The 24,540-nt window shown below is 57.7% G+C and overlaps 1 protein-coding gene and 1 long non-coding RNA gene across 16 annotated transcripts; one reads left to right on the plus strand and one right to left on the minus strand.

Annotated features, from left to right (window-relative positions):
* The first annotated feature begins 79 nt into the window (after positions 1–79).
* Positions 80–24,105, plus strand: PPP1R16A (protein phosphatase 1 regulatory subunit 16A). Of its 15 annotated transcripts, none has more exons than XM_025265657.3 (15): positions 80–956; positions 16,133–16,252; positions 16,444–16,569; positions 16,731–16,844; positions 17,067–17,197; positions 18,939–19,915; positions 20,974–21,044; positions 21,121–21,266; positions 22,156–22,259; positions 22,339–22,463; positions 22,546–22,671; positions 22,750–22,825; positions 22,899–23,028; positions 23,189–23,354; positions 23,537–24,105. In XM_025265657.3, the coding sequence occupies exons 6-15, from the start codon at positions 19,687–19,689 to the stop codon at positions 23,909–23,911; spliced, it is 1,548 nt and encodes a 515-aa protein (XP_025121442.1). In that variant the 5' UTR covers positions 80–956; positions 16,133–16,252; positions 16,444–16,569; positions 16,731–16,844; positions 17,067–17,197; positions 18,939–19,686; the 3' UTR covers positions 23,912–24,105. The 15 variants fall into 15 exon arrangements, with proteins under 15 accessions (XP_025121442.1, XP_025121443.1, XP_006064651.1 ...); XM_025265658.3 differs by having other exon boundaries at positions 16,731–16,808; XM_006064589.4 differs by lacking the exon at positions 16,731–16,844.
* LOC123329355 lies at positions 14,871–19,838 on the minus strand. The gene is made up of 2 exons (XR_006544749.2): positions 19,699–19,838; positions 14,871–17,236 (listed from the first exon to the last, which is right to left on the minus strand). It is a non-coding gene; the product is annotated as an uncharacterized LOC123329355 (long non-coding RNA).
* Positions 24,106–24,540: the final 435 nt, after the last annotated feature.

The following is a 24,540-nucleotide window of genomic DNA, read 5'->3' on the forward strand; positions in this document are numbered from 1 at the left end:
ACCCCCAGACCCGAGGGAAGCCATGAAAGCACAGGGACACACTTTATATCACTTTACTCAAGATTTTTCTCGGGCAGCAGCAGCACTCCCCATGCCCAGTCCGCCCCCAATTATACCCTTAGAGGGCTGAAAATCTGGAGCATACAGTGGATGTGCAGCTCTCACTGAGGTGCTGAGAGAAGGGATGGGTGATGGGTGCTCTGGAGGAGGAAGCCTGGGGCTGAGATGATGTTGTTGGGGTGCTACATTGCTACCTCCATTATCAGATTCTTCGTATTTCATCTGGCTTCCTCTGGACTCCCATGTCACCTCTTCAAGTCCTGTTCGTTTCCAGGGCTCTAGCTGAGAGGTTCTTGTGTCTCCTAGCCCAGTTCAGTTATTGAGAGGTCTTTTTCTCCAACAGGTCTAAGGCACCGCTTTTCCTCCATTGTCCCTTCCTTGCTTCCAGGATAAAGCCCAGCTCTTGGTTTGGCGTTCAAGGCTCCTCACGTCCTGACTACTCATCGGTGACTGCACATACCCCACAGAGCGGGCCCCGCCCTCCTAAACCACCACCCCAACTGTTCCCACCTTGGCGCATGCTCTCCCCAAGTAATGCCCCTGCTTTGTCGAGTGAACTCGGACCCTTCCTTAAAAGATCAGCCTAATCAGACGACCTCCCTCCTGGTAAACTTGTGACTACTTGCGCTTCTCGCCCCGGCAGGCCCTCCCCTTGCCGGCCGGCCATCACTGCCCCCTGCCCACGCGGCGGTCCGCAACCTCCTCAGTCGCTCTGGGCAAGCCACGCCCCCGCGCGGCGGTTTCCGGTCCTGGGGCGCGCAGGCCGGAAGTTTCGCGTTGCCATGGCAAGGGCCGGGCGCGGGCCCGCCCCCGCGGCGCCGGGAGGAGCGCTGGGCAGAAGGACCCGCGGACCGGCTCCGATCGGCTGCGAAGTGGCTGCTGGCGGGAGGCGGAAGGTGAGGAGCGGACTTCCGGGGCCTGCAGGCGGGCGGGGAGACCGGGAGGCTGGGATCCCGGCTGGAGGCCGCCGGGGCCTCGCTCCGCGCGGGTGCTGAGGGTCGGGAAGGCTCCTGGAGTGGCGGCCGTCAAGGCCGGGCCGGGGCGCTGTTCGCGGCTGAGCCGAATGCGGGGTTGTTTTCAGCCGTGTAACCTGTTGGCCAGGTAGGCAGCACCGGAGTTACCTCCGTTTCAGCTGAGGACATTAGGGCCTGCAGAGAAGGTACTTGCCAGGCTTCCTGTGTGCTTTGGACCGAGGCCAGAGGAAAAACCTGAACCTTTCTGTGCCAAATTCCTTCACTTCCAGGGATTCTAGTGACCTCCTTGTGGGGATCCTGGGCTCCAGCCCACCGATGGGTGTCCGGGCTGGAATAGCCATCGCTGTGCGGCGAGCGCCGGCCCCCGCGGCTTCGGAGGCGCACGGGCCTGGGCGGGAAGGTCCACGCAGGCGGAGCCCCTCCCTGTCCTGCAGTGGAGGCTGAGGCTACTGTGGGGTTAGTTTCCGTGGGTGCGGAGGCGTTCCAGGTGTGGGGGAGCGGGAGCCAGGGCCGAGCTCTGGCTAGCCCTCCCCAGAGCTCTGGGCCTCCCTTTCTCTACCCCGTCCTTAGCTTGGGGGTGGAGTGGGGGCCGGCACTGCTCTTCTCAGCCCCTCTGCTCCCCGGGCTGCTCCCTAGCGATGCTGGGGGCTCTCCCTGGGAGAGCTGTGAAGGAAGGGCCTCTGTGTCCCTGGCTGGCCTCCTGGCTTACTTTAGGGGCAGCCAGAGTCGCCTTATGGGCGGATGGCTCCCGGACGGATCCTGGACCGTGCTGGCCCCGTGATCCTTGCCAGGGGGGCGTGTGGCGCTCTGAGCACCCAGCTCCCTGCCTGCCTCTGCTGTGCTGGCGACTTTTGCTTAGAACTGGGATGGAGCAGCATCAGCAGGCCTATCTTTCCTTCCTTGTGGGCTCTCCGCGGACCTGCCCTGGCTTCATTCCTCACCTGCCTGGACTCTGCTCTCCCAGAAGGTTCCTGGGCTGCCAGGCGCCCAGCAAGAGGCCCTGGTACTTGTGGGCTCCACGTTGGTGTCTGTGTTCTAGGGATTTCTGAATCTCACTGCGTTCAGCTTTGGAACTTCAGTCTCAGATGAGCCTGTGGTGACCCAGCACAGCACCTGCACCCCAAGAGTTCCCCACTCCAGTGCCTCTGTCCCGGTCCACCTGTTAGCCAAAGCAAGATGTCTGGGTGGTAGTGTCTTCTCTCAGACTTGCTCCTCAGTTGCCCAGATCCTGGCTGTGCTGTCCATCTCTCGTACCAGCAGCCTGCACCTCCTTCTGGGATGGGAGCCTTTGCTCCTGGCCACTCTTCTGGGCTCCGACTCAGAACTTTGACTCCACCCTTCTCACCATAGGCAGAGTGATGGGTCCGAAATGCAGATCTGATCCTTGTCCCTCCTGAACATCCTTCCTCAGAGACTGCAGGACGACATGCCTGTCTTTGCACACTCGCCCCCCTCCTCTGTCCCCGCCCCACTCCTGAGCACCTTGCTATGTGTGTCGGGCCTCCACCCTCCTGAACCCCTGCAGTAGTGGTGGAGGAGGCGAGGAGGGGAGAGAAAGAGCCTCTGCCTCCCTTTCCAAGCTCTGTGTCTGCCAGCACATCAGACTGAGAAAAAAGGACAGAGGAACAGTCAAGTCTAATTCCACAGACGCCTGGGATGGCGGGCTGGGGAGGAGGAGGCGCTCGGCTGCTGGGCCCCGTGCTGGATGTGTGGTGAGGCCGGATGGCAGACAGCGAGTCTGGGCTGCGTGCTTCCTGGGCAGCTGTGACAGACACAGATTGCCGGGACTGCCTGAGACCTTGGTCATTCTTTGATCTGATCACTGCTGTTGGGTGGGTTTTGTGTGGGGTGCTTTGTAAGACTCACCCCCACCCACCCCCAGAACCTCCTCCTGTTTTGGAAGGACGAGCATGTGAGCCCTGGGATCCTCCAGGACTCAGGTGAAGCTCCTGCAGACCCTTCTCACCGTCTGGGAGGTCTGGATGGCCCTTCCGCACTGGCAGGGCACGTGGCAGCCTCGCCGTGGCCACAGGCTTCCTGCGTTTGCTCCGGGCTGCACTCAGGGCACGCGGGCACTGTATGTGTCACCGTCGCAGGCTCTGCATCCCAGTGCCAAGCCCAGCCCTGGCACAGCTGCACTCACAGCTGAGTGACAGTTCATCCACCCAGTGGCTCAGTCCTGGGCTGGGCTTCACCCGCGTCTGCTTCCACGCCGTCCCTCAGTGTCAGGAACCCATCAGCTCCTGCGGTCATGGGTACTTCCTGCAGGTCAGGCCCGGGGCTCGGGGAAGAAAACAGCGACTAGTGCAACAATGGAAGCGGGGTGAAGACGCAGCAGAGTGATGGGTTGACGGCAGGGGACCTGAGGAGGCAACGTTTAAGCTGGGATCTGAGCTGCAGGAAGAAAGGAGCTATGCTGAGATCTTGTGGAGAACTTTCCAGACAGAAGGCACAGCTGACAGAAAGGGGCACGACGATGAGGTGGCAGATCAGGGTCGGCAGAGCTTTTCTGTGAAGGGCCAGAGAGTCAGGGTTTCAGGCTTTGCAGCCCATGTGATCCCTGTGGCAGCTATTATGCCGTTTTGTGGAAGAGCAGCCACAGACAATATGCAAGTGAATGTGCTCTGTTTCCACAAAACTTGACTGACAGACCCTGAAACTTGAATTTCACGTAATACTCATGTGTCACCAAATATTCTTTTTCTTTTAATGTCTTTGCCAATCATTAAGGTCAAAACCATTTTCAGCTCATGGGCCATACCAAAACAGACAGTGGGTCAGTTTGCCTGCCCTTGTGCCAGACAGCAAAAAGTGCTGTGTCTTAGTTCATTGAATCCTCATAAGAACCTTATAAAGAAGGTACTATTATTCCATTTACAGGTGAGAAAACTGATTCCCTCAGAGGTCAAGAAACTTGACCAGTGCCCTCAGCTCCTGGCACTTTAAACCCAGAGTGTGGTTCCCGAGCTCAGCTTCCAGCCTCTGTGGTATGGAGCCGAGGTCCCTGAGGTGCAGGAAGCAGGCCAGTGCGGAGTGGGTAGTGGAGAGATGTGGGAGGAGACAAGGCCAGGAGAGGCCAGATCACCGGAGTTAGAGGCCAGGGGAAGACTTAGGTTGTATACTTATATTTTTTTACACCCAACTTTATTGAGGTGTAGTTTACATATAATAAAAGGAACCTATATAAAATAATTTGGTGGGTTTTGATAGATGTATGCTCCTTGTAAATGCCACCACAATCCAGACACAGAGCATCTTCCTCATCCCTGAAAGTCCTTTTCCCTGTGCTCAGTCCACGGTCCTCCCTGCCCCAGGCAACCACTGATCTGCTTTTGTTTTTATAGATTCATTGTCCCTGTTTTCTTTTCCTAGAATTTCACATAAGTGGACGGATACAGGATGAACACTTTTGTGTCTTACTTCCTTTCGCCGGACAGAACGTTTTGGAAATTCAGATTGCTGCATGTCTCCATAGTCCATTGTGTTTCTTGCTGGGGGTTTGGTATTCCATTGTATAGGTACACTGTTTACTCCATGCACACACCTGTTGATGGACATTTTGGTTCCTTCCAGTTTTTGGCTATTGTGAATAAAACTGCTGTGAGTATTCATGTTTACCAGTCTTTGTATGGACATACACTTCATTTCTCTTGGGTTGAGATGACAGAAATGATGGTTGAAGTGCGTACTTGTATTTCACTCTATACAAAAAGTGCCAAAACTATTTTCTAAAATGGGAAGTCATATCACATTCCCAATTGTTCTGTGTCTTTTAGTCATTCTTTGGAAGTTTAGCCCTTCATGTGAGTGTTGATGGCTTGTTGTGCCTTGAGTTGGCATTTCCTAATGATGAATGGTGTTGCACACCTTTTCATTTGCCTGCTCAGCCATTTGTGTATCTTATTTTGTGACGTGTCCAGATCTTTTACCCATAAAAAATGGGTTGTCTCATCAAGCTCTAAGAATTCCTTATATGTTTAGGGTGCTAGTCCTTTGCCAGATACAAGTATTGAAAAAATGTCCTCAGTCTCTGGCTTGGCTTTTAATTTTGTCACCAGTGTCTTAGACAGATACTTATAATTTTGATGAAGTTCAGTTTGTCATTTTTTCTTTATGGTTTATGCTGTCTTTAATGGTCAAGAGGTCAGGGGTCATTGTTTTCCTTGGATATCTGGGCATTCCAGCACCATTTTGAAAGGGCACTCTCTCCCCATTGTGTTACCTTAACTCCATTGCTGACAGTATGTGTGGGTGGACTTCTGGATTCTCTATTCATTGATCTTATTGCTCATATCCTGCAGATTTGATTATATTAGCTTTAAAATAAGCCTTGAGGTCAAGTATAAGTAGTTTTCCAACTTGGTTTTTCTTTTTCAAATCATTTTGGCTCTTCGAGATATGATATTGCTGCTGCTGCTGCTAAGTCGCTTCAGTCGTATCCGACTCTTAGCAACCCCATGGACTGCAGCCCACCAGACTCCTCCGTCCATGAGATTTTCCAGGCAGGAGTACTGGAGTTGGGTGCCATTGCCTTCTCCGAAGATATGATGTAGTTCTATGTAAATTTGAAAACTGGCTTGTCAGTTTCTCAAAAAGAGCTTACTGGCATTTTGATTGGGCTTATACGGAAGCTAGGGATCTGTTAGGTGAAGAATTGACATTATAAGAATGTAGAACATGGTATACATTTCTCCATTTATGTAGGTCTTGTATTAATTATCTATTGCTGTATATGAAATTATCCTTAAACATTATGGCTTAAAACAATGAATTTTTGTTCTCTCACAGCTGCCATGGGTCAGGAATTGTACAGTGGTTTGGCTGGGTGGTTCAGGTTGCAGGTCTAGCCCGCCATGGGGATGCTCCACCAGGCGGCTCCCTGAGGGCCAGCCAGGCTCTTGGCCCTGCCCTTCCGGCCTCTGGGCAGCCTCACCCCCAGGCCCCAGGTCCAGGAGAGAGCCCGCAAGCTGCACTGCCCTCCAGGACCTGGTCCGGAGCTGGTACCTCCTGGTTTCAGGCTTTGTTTCCGTTTGTTCCTTAGAAGTAATTAACTGAGTCCAAGTGAAGTGACTGATTAACTGCGTTCAAGCCGTATCCAGGGGAAGGAGACCAGGCTCTGCCCCTAGCAGCCAGCGTCAGCGCCTGTTCCGTTTGGAGACACTAATTTTGCGAATGATATATTTCACATTTTACATGTTCCAGTCCTTTGTTACTAGTTCACAGACATAAATTTGATTTTGGCGTACTGTCCTTTGTATCCTGCAACCTTGCTAAATATATTCATTTGTTCGAGGAGCCCCATTATAGATTTCTAAGGATTTTCTACAAATCTTTCTATGTGCCTCCTGCATCTAAGGAGTTATCTTCCTTTCCACCTGTCTGCTCTTTATTTCGTTCCTTAGTGCACTGCCTGGGGCTTGCAGTGTTGAGTAGGAGGGGCAGGAGTTGATGCTCTTACCTTGTTCTCAGTCCTGAGGGTTTTACCAGATTGAGGGATTTTCCTTTTATTCCTAGTTTCCTAAGGGGTTTTTTTTTTTTTTTTTTAATCATGAATGGAAAAATAAAAATAAAAACAAAAATTATGAATGGATACTGAATTTTTCCAAGTCTTTTTCTGCTTTATTGATTTGCTTGTTTATTTTAAATAGCAAACTATGGAGTTTCTTTGTGGGAAGGTTTTTAATTAGAAATTTAATTCCTTTAATAGTTATAGGACTGTTCAGGTTTTCTATTTCTTCTTGACCCCATTTTGATAATTTGTTTCATTCAGATAATTTACCCATTTATCTAAGTCAAACATGGGAATTTTTAAAAAAATATATATAAAGGGCCAAATAGTAAATATTTTAGGCTTTTCAGGCCATATGGTCTCTGTTGTGATTGCTCAGTTCTTTGTGTAACACACAACAGCCACAGACAATACATGAACAAATGAGCATGGTTTTTTCTAATAAAACTTTATTTACAAAAGAGGTGGTAAACTGATTTGGTCCATAGGCGTAGTTTGTTGATCCCTGAATTAAGTTGTTAAGTTTATGATTATAAATTGTTCAGAACGTTCCCATTTGTTGTCTGTAGGATCTGTAGCGATAGCCTGTATTTCTTTTACAATTTTGGTCATTTTTGTCTGCATTTCTTGATCAGTTTAGTGAGAGTCTTATTGATTTTATGAATATTTTCAAAGGAACAACTTTTAGTTTCAGTATTCTCTTTTTGTCTGTTTTCTTTCTTTTTTTTTTTGGTTCACAAGGCATGCGGGATCTTAGTTCCTTGACCAGGGGTTGAATCTGTGGCCTCTGTAGTGGAAGCATGGTGTCCCAACCACTGGACCTCCAGGCAATTCCCCATTTTCTGTTTTATTATTTTTTGTTCTTATTATTAATTCCCTTCACTTACTTTGGGTTGAGTTTTCTCTTTTTTTTGTAGCTTCTTACTAAGTTGGAAGCTTTGGTCATTGATTTGACCATCCTTGTTATTTATGCGTTCAGAATTAGAAGTTTTCTTCTAAACCCTGCTTTGTTTTACTTATTTATTTTTGGTTGCTCTGGGTCTTTCTTGCTGAGTGGGGACTATTTTCTAGTTGTGGTGTGTGGGCTTCAGGAGTTGCAGCTTGAGGGTTCCAGAGCACAGGCTCAGTAATCATGGCTTACAGGCTTACTTGCCCCCTGGCATGTGGGATCTTCCTGGACTAGGGACCAAACCTGTGTCCTCTGCATTGGCAGATGGATTCTTCCACTAAGGAAGTGCTAAACTCTGCTTTAAATGCATCTATTGTATTTGATGTGTTTTCATTTTCATTCAGTTCAAAGTATCTTCTACTTTCCATTTTGATTCCTTCCTTAGCCTGTAGGTTATTTAGAAGTATGCTTTAAAGTTTCCAAATATTTGGGAATTTTTCCAGGTAGTTTTATGTTATTGAGTTCTAGATTAATTCCATTGTGGTCAGTGAAAATTCTCTATATGCTTTCATTCCATGTAAACTCACTGAATCTGTGTTGCATTCCAGCATGTGGTCTGTTTACTTGAATAATACATTTGCAGTGTTGTGCCGCTATCATCACTCTCAATTTCCAGAACTTTTGAATGACCTGAAACAGAAACTGTCCATTCAACACTATTTCCTTACACCACTTGCCCCAGCCCCTGCTTTCTATGCCTGAATTTACCTATTATATAAAAGGAAATCATACATGTGTCCTTTTATTTGATACATTTCTGACATGTGTCAGGATTTTGTTCCTTTGTATGACTGAATATTCCATTGTGTTTGTATATGTTGGAGAAGGCGATGGCACCCCACTCCAGTACTCTTGCCTGGAAAATCCCATGGACAGAGGAGCCTGGTAGGCTGCAGTCCATGGGGTCGCGAAGAGGCGGACATGACTGAGCAACTTCACTTTCACTTTTCACTTTCATACATTGGAGAAGGAAATGGCAACCCACTCCAGTGTTCTTGCCTGGAGAATCCCAGGGACGGGGGAGCCTGGTGGGCTGCCATCTATGGGGTCACGCAGAGTCGGACACGACTGAAGCGACTTAGCAGCAGCAGCAGCAGCAGCAGCATGTATATGTACCACATCTTATTTTCTCATCTGTCCATTGGCATTGGGCACTGGAGTTGTTTCTGCTTTGTAGCAATTGTGAACAGTTTTTCTGTGAACATTGGTGTGCAAATAGCTGAGTCCTGGCCTCCAGTTCTTCTGTTTGTACACCCGGAAGTGGAGCACGCCTTTGGTTTCACACTGCATGGTCGGCAGAGTGACGTTTTACTCTGCACGCTAGTGCACTGCCTTGTGGCACAGAAGCTGGAGACATGTCAGTCTTTCTGTTTGCAGAGCCAGACACCGTGCACCGGCTGTCCCCTCACGGGACCTCTAGATGAGCAGTCAGGCTCACAGGGTCGGGCAGTGTTTCCGGTCTGCTGGAGAGTCTCTGGCCTCAGGCCGCTCCAGACACCTCTCCCTGCGCAGTGGCGTGTCTCCCCCCGGCCCCCGCCCGCGGGGCTCCCACCATTCTTCCCTCTCACATCAGGCACCTGTAAACCGATCATTAGGTTTCCCCGGTTCATGGGGACACGTATGTGCTCCCGTGGCCATCCAGAGCCTGCACACCCCTTCTTCTCAGGCTGAGCATCCAGTCAGAGAGCAGACCCAGGGTTCCAGCGCTGCCCTCTCCAAAGCCCACTTCCGGTATTCTGGTTTGGACACTACTGAATTGACAGGCCTTCGTTTCCAGACCACACGGGAATCATGAGGCTGGCATGGCTGTGGGCAGCGGGGCGTCGAGCCTGGAGCCTGGCCTCTGGGAAGGTGTGGTGCTCAGGCCTCTGGAAGCCGTCCTTTCTCCTCTTAGCTAAGAGAGGGCTGGGCTTTTCCCCCTCTGTTCGGTGTGGCTTGTGGGATCTTAGTTCCCCAACCAGGGATGGAATCCAGGCCCTCGGCAGTGAGAGTGGCCAGGGCTGGCGTCTATCCTTGGTTCTCAAAGACTCTTTTGACATGCAGATACCTCCAGTTGCCTAACTTCTTTCATTTGGCCATCTAGACTTCTCACACCTTGCTGTGAGTTGGTCTTTAGATTTACTTAGATGGAAAGGCAAATGGAGGAGGGAGCTTTGGGGCTCCCCTGGTTTCCGGTGAGGGACCCTTGCAATTTTCCAGCCCCACAACACTGCTGCTGAGCTTGCAGCCCCTTCCTCACATGGTTGCGACCCTGTGAACTGCAGCACGCCAGGCTTCCCTGTTTGCTCAAATTCATGTCCGTTGAATCACATATATGTATAGGAATTTAATTTATTACCAAAGTGGCACTGCAGAACAACATGGAGAGAAGCAACTTTTAAATAATGGTGCTGGGACAATTGGATATAAATATAGAACAAAAAGGGGCTTCCCTGATGGCTCAGATGGTAAAGAATCTGCCTGCAATGCAGGAGACCTGGGTTCAGTCCCTGAGTCAGGAAGATCCCCTGGAGCAGGGAAGGGCAACCCACTCCAGTATTCTTGCTGGAGAACCCCACGGATACAGGAGCCTGGCGGCCTACAGCCCATGGGGTTGCAAAGAGTCAGACACGACAGATTGACTAACGCTTTATCACTTTATCAATTTCAAAAATGAAATTGGAGCCTGTCCTAGTTATATATTGATGCCCAACAAATTGCCCCCAAATACAGCGCTTCTCTCCCACATCTCAGGCTTGACTGGGGGAAGGGTCCGTTTCCGGGTGGCTGGCTTCCCCCAGAGTGAGTAGCCTGGAGGAGCGCAGGGGTGCAGTCAGGGCGCCTTGCACACTCTGACCATGGTGGGCATTGAGCAAGTGCGGAAGTGCCACCACCCACACTTAAGTGGGAGGGACCAGGTCTACTGAACTGACAGGCCTTCGTTTCCAGACCACACGGGAATCATGAGGCTCCTTTTAAAGGGAGGAGTGTCGCTTACTTTGCAGGCATATTTTACAACTCCACAGATTCCCTTCTTCACACGAGACACAAACATTAGCTCCAGGTGGACTGCAGACCTAAATGTGATGCAGACTAGCCTCCTTTTAGAAGATAATATAGGAGACTTGTCTTCAGAAAGATGTCTCATCTCATTAATACTCAGACAACTGCAAACTGACCACTGCGCAAAGAGTGACAAAAAGAATAAAACCAACTGGACTGTTTCCCCATCGCTGTTGGGAGTAGAAACTGGCACAGCTTTGGAGAGCGGTGCTAGTGTCTGTTGACTCATGTCATAGCCTGTGGTTGGCGGCTGCACAGCAGTGTCAGTGGACAGGGTGTTCACAGGCCCGCACCCCTCAGAGTGTGCCCTGGGCTGTGCAGACAGGCTCCTAGTGGGCTGTTACTCAGCCAAAGGCAGAAAGCCTGGAGCTGCACACTTTGGAGTGGGTGGATCCCACACAGTGGGGGTGAGGCAGCCTAGAGCACGGGGCACGGCTCCATCTGGAACTCTGGCCTGTCAGCACCAGATTGAGCTCAGGAGGGGCATGGGAGGTGTTGGTGTAGAGAAAAGCGAGGTGGTGGTCACTACGTGGAGCAGTGTAGGAGGACTCTGAGCTGCTTGGCGCCATCCTGATGGGGTGGAGTTCATATCAGTTTGCATCTCCATTATTAGTGCATTGTGATTTTTGCATTTTCAGGACTATTACTGATTTAAAACAGCCAGTTATTTTATCAGGGAAATGGATTTATTTCAGAGGAGCAAACAGCTGCAGATCAGGACCTGTAGCCCATGGGGAACCACAGGCAAGTGCAGAGAACAAAGGAGAGGAAACTTACAGAGGAGAAGGGGAGTGTGAGGGGCTGTGATGAACAGAGAGCCCTTTGGAGGAAACTGGGTGTGGCGGCTTCTCATTGGCTGCGCTGTTGCCAGGTGAGGAGAAAATCTGCTTTCCTCCTGCCAGGTCGTGTTGTGGTAACCTTGCCCCTGTGGGGTCTGCAATTGAAGGGAAGTGACAGGGTGTGAGAGTGCTCCTTTCTGGCCTCCAGACTCCATCTTATTTCTTTTGTTTTATTTTTATATATCTTTTTGGCCTCGCCCGATGACTTGTGGGATCTTAGTTCCCCAACCAGGGATTGAGCCTGGGCCCCATGCAGTGGAAGTGTGGAGTCCTAAGCACTGGGGAGATCCCCTGCCTGGATTTTTAAATGAGGTTTCTGTTTATTCATTTTCACAGTATCACACTTCACAATATAAAGATTTTAAGAGGGCACCCCAATACCCTGTGGGAGGCTGTGTGGAAAAGCCCATCCCGGGCACAGGGTCCCCCGTCCCTGCAGGCCCGATAGTGGGGTGGTGGGCAGGGCCACTGAGGGCCGGGCTGGGAGCGGGCCCAGCCTGGGATTCGATGGGCTGGCTGAGCTGCACGGACCTCACAGGGTCAGCAGGGCTTTAGGACCATTTCAGGCGAGGGGTGACTGGGTTGAGGCTGGCGTTTTCAATGCCCCGGGGCTGAGTGTGGAGAGAGCTGGACCCCAGACTAGGAGCAAGGCAGCAGGCAGTGGCCCGTGAGGTGCAGGCCCAGAGGGGCTGGGGCAGGAGCGGGCTGGAGGGAGCGGCCTGGGCTGTGCCCTGGCTTCATCTTCAGTGTGGTCAGCGCCCCTCCTGGAGGAGAGGGCCGGCCATGCCCTGCGCCTCCCTGCACCTGCCCACCTGCCCCCGAATCCTCAGACCTGCCAGGTGTCTTTCTCTGGGCCTCTGTGGCCACACTTCACGTGGCCTGGGTGCTCCTTCCTTCCTGGAGGTGGGCACCGGGTGGCTGTGTGGGTCACCCCGCCCGTCCCTCTGAGGTCCGCCTGGGAGGAGCGGCGGCTGTGGTGCTGTGGGTGATGGTTGTGAAGTGAAGGGGCAGGCGCAGCGGGAGGCACTGGCCCCCGCGGCCCGGCTCCGCCGCGGTGTCCATCACCGTTTGCTCCCTGGTCTCCAGCCCGTCTCCTCCGCAGGTCCTCTGCAGGACAGAACGCTGCAGTTGTGCTGAGACCTGTCTCATTCATCGAGAGGGCTGTGCTTTCGGTGTCAGACCTTCGTGGTCCCGGCTTCACCCGTCACGTGTGGACACAGCTTGGGCAGGGGTGAGGTGGGCGTCTCCTTGCGCCACGCAGCTGGCCAGCCGCGCTCAGTGAGACTCTGCTCTGCTGCACTGTTGTAACCGGGTGCCTGCTTCCAGACTCCCTTGTGCCCCCTCGCTCTGTGTATCTAATTACTTCATGTCTTCCTTTTTTACGGTTTTACTGACAAGTCTTGCCCTTTGGCATTCCTTGTTAAATGGAGAATTAGTTTGAGTTTCAAATAGAACTAGTGAGATTTTAACTGGGATTGCATTGAGTCTTGGGTGAATTTGGGGAGAAAAGGCATCGTTATGGTTCAGTCTTTTGACCCCTACGTGTGGTCTGTCCCTTTTGGTTGTTCTCTTGTGAACTTTAAGAAGTTTCAGTGGTCTTCTGTGTGGAGGTCTTGCACATCTTTTATTAGATTTATTCATACACATTGATGTTTTGGACATAAATAGCGTCGTTACAATTTTATCTTCTAACTGTTGCTGGCATTTACAAATATAATTTATTGTTATACATTAGCCTAGTAGCTATCACTAGATACTGTGATCACTTGCTGTGATATCATATTCTCATAGTTTTTTAGGAATTTGCAGGTTTTTATCATATATAATGTGTCATTCTCAAATATTGAGTTTTTCCCTACCCTTCCTGTTCTTTTATATATGTGTGTGTGTGTGTGTGTGTGTGTGTATTTTGGCCACAGCATCTGGCTTGTGGGATCTTAGTTCCGCAACCAGTGATTGAAGCTGGGCCCCATCAGTGAAAGCACCGAGTCCTAAGCACTGGACCGCCAGGGACGTCCCTCACCCTGCCTATTCTTACTGCTTTTATTGCCTTTTCTTGCCCTGTTGCATTGGCTAGAACCTTCAGTACAGTATGAATAGAGCTAGTGGTAGCAAGCATCCGCGTCTCCTCCAGTGGGATTTGTTGTTTCTTGAATTATGTTGAGATCATCACTCTGCTGATAGGAAGGGGCTGGAGCAGAGAGCTGGTGCTGGGAGCCCGGGTTCTGGGCCCTCCCCAGGGTGCTGGAGAGCCCTGGGGTTGGGGGGCATCAAGGCCCGGGAAGGCCCCATGGGGGACTCCGTGGTTGCTGGCTTTTTCACGGAGGTGGATGTCCTCTTCTGATGGTTTCTGTCTTGTCAGGAAACATGTCAGCAGCTGAATGTGAGGATGAGGAAGAAGGGAATGGAAGGCTTTGGGGCTGTCAAGTCTGAGTCTGGTCTTCAGTCAGCAGCTTGGCTGGTACATTCTGACTCAAAGCCATTGTGTTGGGCCAGGCAGGACTTTCCCACAAGCTCAGGGCCTGGGAGCCTGTGAGGCTGGGGCTCTGGGGTGCTGCGGTCAGGAGTAAGCTGGGAGAGGGTGGCAGCAGAGAGCCGGGCTGTGGAACTGAAATGCTGGGGCGGGGTTGGGGGAGTTCCCAGAGGTGATGGGGTCCAGGGTACCACTGAGCCCGAGGATGAGGTCATCACCGAGGGGCAGGGGCTGAAGGATGGTCCATAGGGATATCGAGCCTACCAGGTATTTGGACCTGACACGGCGATGGGGCACGATGCCCATGGCAAGGGCTGGGGTGGGTGGTCGGTGCAGCCAATGGACGTGTCAGCCAGGACTCAGGGGCTTGCAGGCTGAAGCAGGAACAGGGGATGGCACTTCCAGGCCTGGGGGCGAGGTGGGGAGAGAAAAAGCAGCCCCCAGAGAAGGCTGGCGGGAAGGGGGAGAGCAAAGACTGAGCTGTGCCTGACTCTGGGGGGGTTTCAGGGTGGGGAGTGGGGCCGCTTCTCTTCTGCAGCCTGCGTGCTACCTGCCTCGCGTGCCCGGAGAGGCTCTAGGGTGGCAGGGCCCTGCCTCGGGACTGCGGCCGAGTCATGTGAGGAGACCGCCGGTGTGCTGGGCGGGCTGCCTGCAGGGCAGCACCTTGGCTGAGCAGGTCGAAGGCTCTCTACACTTCAGTAGGCACTCAGTAGGTACATTCTCCTGGCTGATGCCCTCAGTCTTTGTGATCCAGTCATAGATGCTGTCCATGAGTGGGCAGGGGTCTCTCCGGACTGCCGTATCCTGCTTCCAGCTTGCCTGTACTGATTGAGTATAGGCCCGGTGTTTCCAGTGGGATCCGTGCTCCGTCTCTGTGTGAAGCCGTCCTAACTGATGTGAAGACCACTTTGTCCTGTTTACTGCAAGTGTTTTTACCCAGTCGACCATCTGTCTTGATTTTATAGGCTTTGTTTTGTTTTCACAGTGTGGACGTAAAAAAAATCTAGCAGGATGGGATTTGTTAATTTCCCTTTTGGTTTCTGGGTTTTGTGTCAGGCTGGAAAGGCCCACCCCTTACTGGAGTCACGCGGATGGTCCAGGCCTCCTGCAGTTGTCCCTCCGCATGGCTGTGTCTGCGGTGCATGCTGCCCCCATGCCTCCTGCAGACCCCTCCCCAGCCCTGCGCAGCTCCCCCGTCTGTGCCTCCACAGACTCCTCCCTTCCGGACCCTCTTTCAGGGGCGTCTGTGGCCCTGCTCACCTTGGATGCTCCCCGTCCCAGTTCTTGGGGGCCTCCTTCCTCCGTCTGCCCCTTGCTGGCCCTCCCCCCGGGGCACTCCCCCTGCACCCGTCCCCGGCAGGCGGGCTTCCGGGTCCCCGTGTGTCTCCTGCCGGCTCTCATGCATCTGGAAGCCTCTGTGGCTCCCACAGCCTGTTGGGCCTGTTCCGTCCCCGCCCCGCCCCCCAGGCTAACCGGATACCTGACAGCCGTGCTCACACCTGCCCTCCCCAGACAAAGCACTTAACATTGTTTAGAGGAGACCTGCCCTCACGCAGCTCAAAAGCCAAACAGCAGGAGTGGCCCCGTCCCTGCAGCCCCCCGAGGCCTGTGGCTGATTCAGGTTTACAGGCGTGTTCACAGTGAAGCTCTGTCTCACGTACAGATTGTGAGTCCCTGGTTCTTCACTGAACACTGTTTCTTGGTGACCTTTTCATGGTAGTGTATAGGTAGCTCCCTCATACACCCCTCAGGGCCTCATGTCATGACCCTGAGGTAGACGAGGAGGGCTTGAGAGCTGTGGCGGTGGCAGGCCTGACATGCGTGCTGTGGGTCTAGCCTCTGGAACCTTCCAGAGCAGGCCTGCTGGGGGCTGCCTTGCACGCATGTTGTGATGATGGCGCCCTTGGCAGCACCCCCAGATCACGGAAGGCGAGCAGGCCTTCCATGCTTGCCACGCCAGTGTGGGCGCCCCTGCCCACCGCCGTCCAGCCGCTCGGCCCAGCCCCTGCCTTCAGCCGCTCTCGGCTCCGCTGTCTGTCCCCCCACGGCTGGTGCCACCTGCACCCCCCGGGCCTGCCAGGTGGACCCGTCATGGGGCCAGCACAGAGCCCGGGCACCACGCTGTCCTCCTCGTGGAGCCCAGCCTGTGCCTGCACAGAGGCCCATGCCCCTCACCCCACCCAGGGCCCCCCAGAGCTGCGTGGCCAGACAAGGGTTAGTAGTCGGGCCCTGCCTTGGGGCCTCGGCCCCTTCCCTGAGCGGCACTGACTCGAGGCCTCCCTCCAGGTTCCGGCTTAGCCCCGGGGACAGACCCGGGGGGCGCGCAGCAGGCGGGGACAAGCGGTGCCCCCGACAGACTCGTGCCCTCGGCAGCTGGCCGTGAGGCAGGGATTGGCGGCGTCCCAGGTGAGCTGAGTTGGAGCCAGGAGGCCAGAGCCAGGGTGGGGTCAGGGGAGTCCTGCCTCCCAGTCCCCGCCTGCGACCAGGCGGGGTCAGATCTGGCTCAGGGTTTTGGCCATGGAGCCCTGGCCCCACGGCTTCCTGAGTCCTGGCCCCATGACCTGCCCTGCTGAGGGCGCGTTTCTGTGTGACTGCAGGTGGTGCCGCACGCCTCACCCTTCCCAGAGCGAGGAGCACGCCTGCCCCACCATTCGCTCTTGTAGATAAAGCCACAGGGACCAGCCCAAGCAGTCAGGATGTGAAGCCCCAGAACCTGTGGGAAGGTGGGCACCCTCCCTCCATACCTTCTCCCTCCCTGCAGGTCACGCCCCCTGCAGGTCATGCCCCTCCCCGAAGGTCAGGCCCCCCACCCCACCCCCACGGCCCGCCCCAGGTCCCAGCGCCCTGGCGCTGGGCTCTTGCTGTGACCTTGATTCTTACACAGATGCTGGGCATAGCTGTGAGGCAGCCTGGGGGAGTCTCAGCAGAGCACCAGGGTTCAGGCCTGGCCTCAGTTTCCCAGGTAGAGGGTGGAGACACTGGAGCAGGGTGGCTGTAGGTATGGAGGGGCCCCTGAGGCACTCAGGCTGGGGGTGGGTCTGTCCATCCTGAGGGCCCAGGGCCACTCCCAACAGACTCAGGCCTTCCCCTGGTGCTGGCTCAGAGGAGGGGGGCAGTCTTCGTGGTCCTTCCAGAAAGCTCCTCCCGCCTTGTCCCACACCCCAGGCGTGGAGCTGAGAACTGGAAAAATCATGCAGATTATCTCTGTTTGACATTCCAGGGAGGCTTGGGGCAGGATTTGTGGACTGAGGCTGTAGCTGCCCTGCTCAGCCCCCCTCAGCCTGGGTGTGGTGAGGTGGTCAGTTGCCGGAGCTCTGCCGAGCTGTGCTGGCCTCTGTGGCTCAGTCAGGGGTGAGTCTTCAGCTCCAGGGGGCTGTTCCTGGACTGTGGCTGGGGGAGGTGGCAGAGAGGGCAGAGGCTGGGTGGGGGAGCGGGCAGAGAGCTTAGACTCAGCCCGGGTGGGGCTGAGCACCATGCTGCCCTCCACGGAGATGCTCCCAGGACGGATGCCCACTGCCTGCGGTCCCTGGACACCAGTGGGTCACCTTTCTCTCAGGGGAGGCAGTCCAGAGGCCCAAGGTCACACAGAGACCGCCCTCAGGCAGCTTCCTGCAAGGAGCATTGCTGAAGGAACCCAGAAGGGACCTGGGGATTCAGGCAGGTGGGCCCCCAGAGTGGGGGTGAGTGCCCGGCTCCAGGGCACACTGCCTGGTGAGGGTGTGGGGGCCGCAGGGAGCAGGTCTCTGTCGAGCCCCCGCCCTTCCTGCCCCCCTGGGCAGTAGCGATGGGGCAGGGACAAGGCCCAGGCAGAAGGCAGCCGGCCTTGCTCCTTCCTTATGGTCTTGTGGGGCAGGCTCTTCAGGCTGGCTTCCCTGGCAGGCCCCAAGGCCAACTCCAGAGAGATGTACGTCCCACATGTGGGCAGGAGAGGGTGCCCAGTCCCTCCAGGGGAGCATGAGAGACCTGTGAGTGGCAGCAGGGAGGCAGAAAGCCCTGCCACACCTGGGTCTGGCCGGGGCCTCATGGGTGGGGAGCAGGCAGAGGCAGGACACGGGGCCCTGGGAAACCCAGGCAGGCAGTCTGGGCAGCTCCTGTGCCAGCCCTGCAGTCGGCAGAGCTGGCCAACAGGGGGTGGGCTGCCCGGAGCAGGGGCGCTACCTGGGGAGCTCTTTCCTGGCCTCACTGGTCCCCCATCCTGTCCCCAGGAAGCCTATGAGGCCAGGCTTGCAGAGGGGATAGTGGAGTGCCAGCCACGTCCAGGACCAGGCAGACCCGAGAAGCGAGGCTCTGGGTACACTGGGGGTCCCCAGGCTGGAGAGGCCTGACCTAACCTGATCTGGCCCAGGACAGTTTCCTTCCAGAAGGAATGGGCACTCACTAGTACAAGTCTGGTCAAAGGAAGGCTGGTCAGTCTCTAGATGGCCATGAGGTCTGTCCGAGTGGGAAGGGGGACTTCAGGTGGTCAGGCTGAGCTGCACGGGGCACCTTCTAGGTGGAACCTGGCCACGGCCAGTGGCCACCCCAGGCATGCTGGGCAGGACAGTCCATGGTGGGGACTGTGGGGCTGTGCTGCAGCCCAGCTGCTTGCCCGGCTGTCTGTCCTGACAGCTCCCAGGTCAGGCAGGCCACTGCGCCCATGTTCACACAAGCAAGGCTTGCATGTAGCCCAGGACAGCTGAGAGGGCATTGAATGGCCTGAACTAGAAAGCCTGGCAAGGAAGAGGCCCAGACTCGAGCGGTGAGCAGCTCATGGCCAGGACAGGCCTTGCCCTCCACCCTCTGCAGCTGAGGAGCAGGGTGGCCTGGGCACCCTCAGGAGTCTGGCAGAGCTGCAGGAGAAAGTGAGCTTGCCTAGCCCAGCCCTAGGGCACACGGGTCAAGGGCCGACGTGGGGCCTTGAGGGGCCACCCGGCTGGAGGCCTGCTGTGAGCGGGCGTGCTGTCCGCCTGCTCTTTTCTCTGAGCTGCAGAGAAATGCTGAGTGTGGGGCCAGAATGCGGGCCGTGCAAGGTTCTCTGTGGGCAGGGCGGGGATCTGGGGGGGGCCAGCCTGTCCCTGTCCAGCCCTGACGGCTTCCTGCTTCCTCCTCTCAGGCCGGCGGGAGGGAGTACCTGTGTGTGCAGCTCGGCCACTGGCTACTCCAGAGGGGGCCCTTCCTGAAGACACAGTTGCTGGGCCCTGGGTGCCCTGCCTGCCTAGAGAGCATCAGCCCCGGGTGCCAGGGGCCAGGACCCCCGGACCCTGGACACACACCTGCCCAGCCCTCCCTCCTGCTGCACCTTCTCTTAGCACTGACGCCCTGGGGGGCGGTAGGGGAGGAAGGCCTGGCCATGGCTGCCCCTGGACCCCACCTGGTCTAAGACTGGAAGGCAAGGGCTCTCTGGGCTCCCAGGAGTGTGTACCCTGCCCTGCCCTGCCCTGCCCTGCCCCTGTGTAAGGAGTCGGGAGCTGTAGCCTTTTCATCTGGGTGATTAGCTTCAGACCCTGGACTGACGCTGGCCAGGTCCCGCCTGCTTCCTGCAGGGTGTCCTCCTGACCCCACGCGGGAGGGAGGCCCTGCCCATCGAGCGGCCAAGGTGCTCGGGCCCCGGGAGGCGGGCTGCAGGTGCTGTCCCACGCCACCTTTCTTCTTGGGGCCCGTGGCCCTCACACCTGCCCGGGCCTGGTCACGGCGTGAGGCCTCCTGACCCAGCCTTGCCAGGCACAGAGGCCACGAACCTCGGGAGGGGATGCCCCCGAGGTCTCCAGTCCAGCCGGCTGCCCCCTGCCTCAGGCCCAGCCTGGCCCCTGCACTGCCCTGGCCGGTGCCCCCTGCAGCCCCCGCGGCAGGCAGCCCCCACCATGGCCGAGCACCTGGAACTGCTGGCAGAGATGCCCATGGTGAGCAGGATGAGCACACAGGAGCGGCTCAAGCACGCCCAGAAGCGACGGGCCCAGCAGGTGAAGATGTGGGCCCGGGCTGAGAAGGAGGCGCAGGGCCGGAGGGCCAGCAGCCGGCCGCAGAAGCGGGTGCTCTTCCCGCCCAGCGTCACCCTCCTCGAGGCGGCTGCCCGGAATGACCTGGAAGAAGGTGAGTGTGGCTGAAGTCCGGGCCGGGCCAGCAGCCCTGTCCCCACTCCTCATGCAGGCCTCAGGAGCCGCAGCCGCCTGGTAGGAGCCCAGGGCAGCCTGCAGACGGCCCTGCTGGGCCAGGGGCCAAGGCGGGGTGGGCTGGGAGCCACCATCTTCTCTGCCTCTGGCCGGGGTGCTGGGAGTTGCCCACGACGCCTGCCTGCCTGGGTTCTGAGCCTTCGCCTCCATAAAGGACACGTGCCCTGCCACCCCCCGGCAGATTAGACCCAGGGTGCAGGGCTGCCCAGCAGGACCCCCTCAACGCCTGTCCTCAGTTCTGCCTCTGACTTCTTCCTTCCCCCTCGGAGCCTTCCCGGAGCACAGGCTGGGCAGGACCGCCTTCCTGCCACTGCCCTGTGCCCGCTCTCAGCCCCTCTGCCCTCCCAGGGAGGCTCCTGAGGACTCCTGTCTCCCTCCAGGGCGGGGCCTCTGCTGTGGCAGCTCGGGTGCAGAGGGCAAGGAGCGGCAGGGTGTGCCCAGAGTAGGGAAAGGGGGCTGGGCATGGCAGCCGTTGGTCAGCCAGCAAACAGGAGCTGTGGGGCAGGGGGTGCAGCTGGGGAGGGCTGGGCCTGGGTACCCTGGGCCTTCAGTCTTGGCCACCGAGGTGCAGGGAGGGGGCTGCAAGTACCAGGGGAGGGGTGTGTGTGAGTGTGTGAGCGTGTAAGGCTGGGGGAACACGGGACCTGACCGAGGGGTATCTGAGGGTACATGCCAGCCCCCAGGCCTGTGGGGCCCCTTCTGGGAGGAGTCGGAAGGCTGGAAGGCCCTAACTGGGAAGGCATTCTGAGGTTGAGGCTGAGGCAGGGGGCTGCTGTCTGTCTATACCCTGCCTGGGGGCCCAGCCCCGAGCCCTCAGCCTGGGCTCTGGGGTCCCTCCTGCCTTCCCTGTGCTCCTCTGCTGTCCTAGCTACAGCGCAGCACGTGACCCAGGTGCCCTGGGCAGGGGCCTGAGCAGGACTCACGGGCCTGCAGCCAACTTCTGCTCCCGAGCCCTGACCGCCTCTGTCCTCCCCACAGTCCGCCAGTTCCTCGAGAGCGGGGTCAGCCCTGACCTGGCCAATGAGGATGGCCTGACAGCCCTGCATCAGGTCAGCCCTGCTGGCGGTGGGAGGGGAGGCTGGGGCCACGGTGTGGGCTCGGACACTCAGGCTGCGCGCTCCACAGAGCTGCATCGACGACTTCCGGGAGATGGTGCAGCAGCTCCTGGAAGCTGGGGCCCGGGTCAATGCCCGCGACAGCGAGTGCTGGACACCGTTGCACGCTGCGGCCACCTGTGGCCATCTGCGCCTGGTGGAGCTGCTCATTGCTCGGTAGGGCCCGCTGGGAGTGTGGGCAACCAGAGCGGGCATCTCTATCAGGCCAGGTCAGGCAGGACCTTCCCCGCAGGGGGCAGCTCATGTGGAGACAGCCCAGGTTTCTCCCCTGGGTCTCTGTCTCCACTTGCCCTGGTATGCCCTGCCTGCACCCCAGTGCGCACAGCTGGGGCCTGGCAGAGGCCACAGTGCTGCCTCCGCAGGGAACTGGCACCCCACAGGGCAGCGTGGCCCTCCGCCTGTGGGAGCTCCCTGAGGACAGGCTTTGACCTCCCACTCTGGTTGTCTAACCTTCCCAGGGTCTGCACAGAAATGCCACTCTGGTCAGAGTCACAAGGGAGGAATTGGCAAGGGGATACCTGGACACTGGTGGGGCCGTTAATGGGGAGGGCAGAGCAGGGCTGGGCTCCTGAACACTTGTCTTGGTGAATGGAGACGGTGGTCAGCTTCACCAGGATCCAGGAGCCCCCTTCAGCTGGCCTTGCAGGGCGTTGGAGGTGGGTGTGCGGGTGGATGACCGTCCCCCAGCTCACACACAGATGCCTGGCCGTGGGGAGGGGTGGATGTGCAGCCCCCAGCCCCACTCCACTCCTCTCCACAGAGGACACCCCGCTCCCTGCAGAGTGCCCGGGACACCCAGAATCTTGGCACCCCTTGGGGCGGGTGGACCCACTGGACACATTCATGGCAGCCAGGGGTTGGGAGCTCAGAACACCTGACAGGCCAGCTGCACAAGGACAGACGCAGGGGCATCCAGAGGGCTGCCTCTCAGCTCAGCAGAAGCCCGGGCCCCTCGGTTGCAGCCCCACAGTGCGCTGCCCGAGGTGGGGGCCTCCCTCCCGGCACAGGGGCCCCGTGACCAGCACCCTGTCTGTCCTCTCCACAGTGGTGCTGACCTCCTGGCAGTCAACACGGATGGGAACATGCCCTACGACCTGTGTGAGGATGAGCAGACGCTGGACTGCCTGGAGACAGCCATGGCCAGCCATGGTGAGGGCACCCCCTCCCTCCTGCCCGCCGTGGGGGAAGCTGCTCTGGGAGAGTGAGCCCTGAGTGCCCTGCCCCGCAGGCATCACCCAGGACAGCATCGAGCAGGCCCGGGCCCTGCCGGAGCTGCACATGCTGGAGGACATCCGGAACCTGCTGCAGGCAGGGGCCAACCTCGACGCCCCCCGGGACCATGGGGCCACGCTGGTGAGGACGTGGCACTGGGCCGGGCGGGGGAGGGTCTCCCCCAAGCTGAGCCGGGACTCAAGTGCAGGCGGTGTGCCTGCAGCTACACATCGCCGCGGCCAACGGGTTCAGCGAGGCGGCCGCCCTGCTGCTGGAGCACCAGGCCAGCCTGAGTGCCAAGGACCGCGATGGCTGGGAGCCGCTGCACGCGGCGGCCTACTGGGGCCAGGTGAGCGCCTGCAGATGGCGGGGCTGATGAGCCCGCAGGTTCCGCAGGCCTCAGCAGCCCCGTCGCTCCGGCCCACAGGTGCGCCTGGTGGAGCTGCTCGTGGCACATGGGGCTGACCTGAACAGCAAGTCCTTGATGGACGAGACGCCTCTCGGTGAGCCGGGGGCCACGTCCTCGCGGTGTAGGGGGCGCGTGGCGGGGCCCATGACCCTCCGGCTCCTCCGCAGATGTGTGCGGGGATGAGGAGGTGCGCGCCAAGCTGCTGGAGCTGAAGCACAAGCACGACGCCCTCCTGCGTGCCCAGGGCCGTCAGCGCTCCCTGCTGCGCCGCCGCACCTCCAGCGCCGGCAGCCGTGGGTGAGTGCCCGCCCCTCCCGCCAGGCCCCCGCGGCCCCACCCCGTGGGCTGGGCCCAGGGCTTTGTCCCCGCTGAGGTCAGCTGGCAGCCCAGGGTGCCAGCCCGGGCAGAGTCCGCAGGGAAGGTGATGTCTTCCCCCACCCTCTCTTTGCGCCCCTAGGAAGGTGGTGAGGCGGGTGAGCCTGACCCAGCGCACCAGCCTGTACCGCAGGGAGCACGCCCAGGAGGCCATCGTGTGGCAGCAGCCCCCGCCTGCCAGCCCCGAGCCGTCAGAAGAGGATGAGGACCGCCAGACCGATGCAGAGCTCCAGCCGCCGCCCCTGGAGGTGAGCCTGGCCCGCTCCCACACCCTGGTAGGGCCAGTGACCCCATCCTCAAACACAAGAGCCACACGCTCAGGGGTCAGCTCCACCCCCACCCTTGTTTCGGCTCCTGGACCACCGTGCTGCCTGGGGCCCTGGGCCACAGCGCGCCTGCTGATGGCCTCCAGGCCGTGTTTCCCCCACAGGAGGAGGACCCCGAAGAGGCCAGGCCGCACAATGGCCGAGTGGGGGGCGCCCCAGCACGGCACCTGTACTCCAAGCGGCTGGACCGGAGCGTCTCCTACCAGCTGAGCCCCCTGGAGAGTGCCTCCCCCGACGCCCTGGTGCGTGCCAAGGCCCACCACACCCTGGCAGATCTCAAGCGCCAGCGGGCTGCTGCCAAGCTGCAACGACCCCCAGCTGAGGGGCCCGAGGCCGCTGAGGCTGGCCTGCCTGTGGACACTGAGACCCCCCAGCCGGAGAGTGGCTGTGGGGTGAGTGGAGAGCCGCCCCTGCTCAAACTCACAGCCCCCTCAGAGGAGGCCCCCGTGGAGAAGAGACCGTGCTGCCTGCTCATGTGAGGGGCCGGCGGCTGGGGTGACGAAGGTCCCACTGCCCAGCTCCGCGCCCCTGCTCTGCGTGCCCAGTGCGTGTCCCGGGCCAGGCTGCCAGTCTCCCTGAGGAACAGACCTGGGGCAGAAGCCGTACCTGGGAGACCGCTGGCTGCAGAGACCTAGTGTTGTTCTGTGACTTTCGATAAAGGGCTCTTCTGCCACTGCCTTGTCGTGTGTCTCAGCTGGGCCTCTGTTGCCAGCAGGGAGTAGCTGTGTTGCTGGGCCTGGGTGCGCCTGCCCCGTGAGCACCAAGGCCCGTAGCGCACGCTGGGGCTCGCTCGGGGTGCCCAGCCCCGCGTGGGTGTGTGGCACATGCCCGTCAGGCAAGAAGCCTAGCCCTTCAGCACCCTGCCTCCCAGGCTCCTGGAGGCCCCTCTGTAATACTTTGCTTTCTTGAGCGGAAGAAGTAGCTTTGGAAGGACACTCCTTGGGGGGCCAGGGCTGAGGGTGTCCTCGTTGGAGGGCAAGGACCCTGATTTAGAAGAGGAGAGGGTATTTCCCATAAGGCTCTTGGCCAGAGCCAGCAGGGCAAAGCGATTCAAGGCTTGTGTCAGAAGCCTCCCTGTCGGGGGTGGGTTCCCCGTTCCTGGCATGCA

This window comes from Bubalus bubalis, chromosome 15 (genome assembly GCF_019923935.1).
Source record: "Bubalus bubalis isolate 160015118507 breed Murrah chromosome 15, NDDB_SH_1, whole genome shotgun sequence".
Taxonomy (NCBI): Eukaryota; Metazoa; Chordata; class Mammalia; order Artiodactyla; family Bovidae; genus Bubalus; species Bubalus bubalis.

Coding starts and splice junctions, on each gene's coding strand:
- PPP1R16A (XM_025265657.3), top strand. CDS start 19,687: ATGGCCGAGCACCTGGAACTGCTGGCAGAGATGCCCATGGTGAGCAGG. Junction 22,464..22,545: donor GGGACCATGGGGCCACGCTG/GTGAGGACGTGG, acceptor GTGTGCCTGCAG/CTACACATCGCCGCGGCCAA. Junction 23,355..23,536: donor TCCAGCCGCCGCCCCTGGAG/GTGAGCCTGGCC, acceptor TTTCCCCCACAG/GAGGAGGACCCCGAAGAGGC.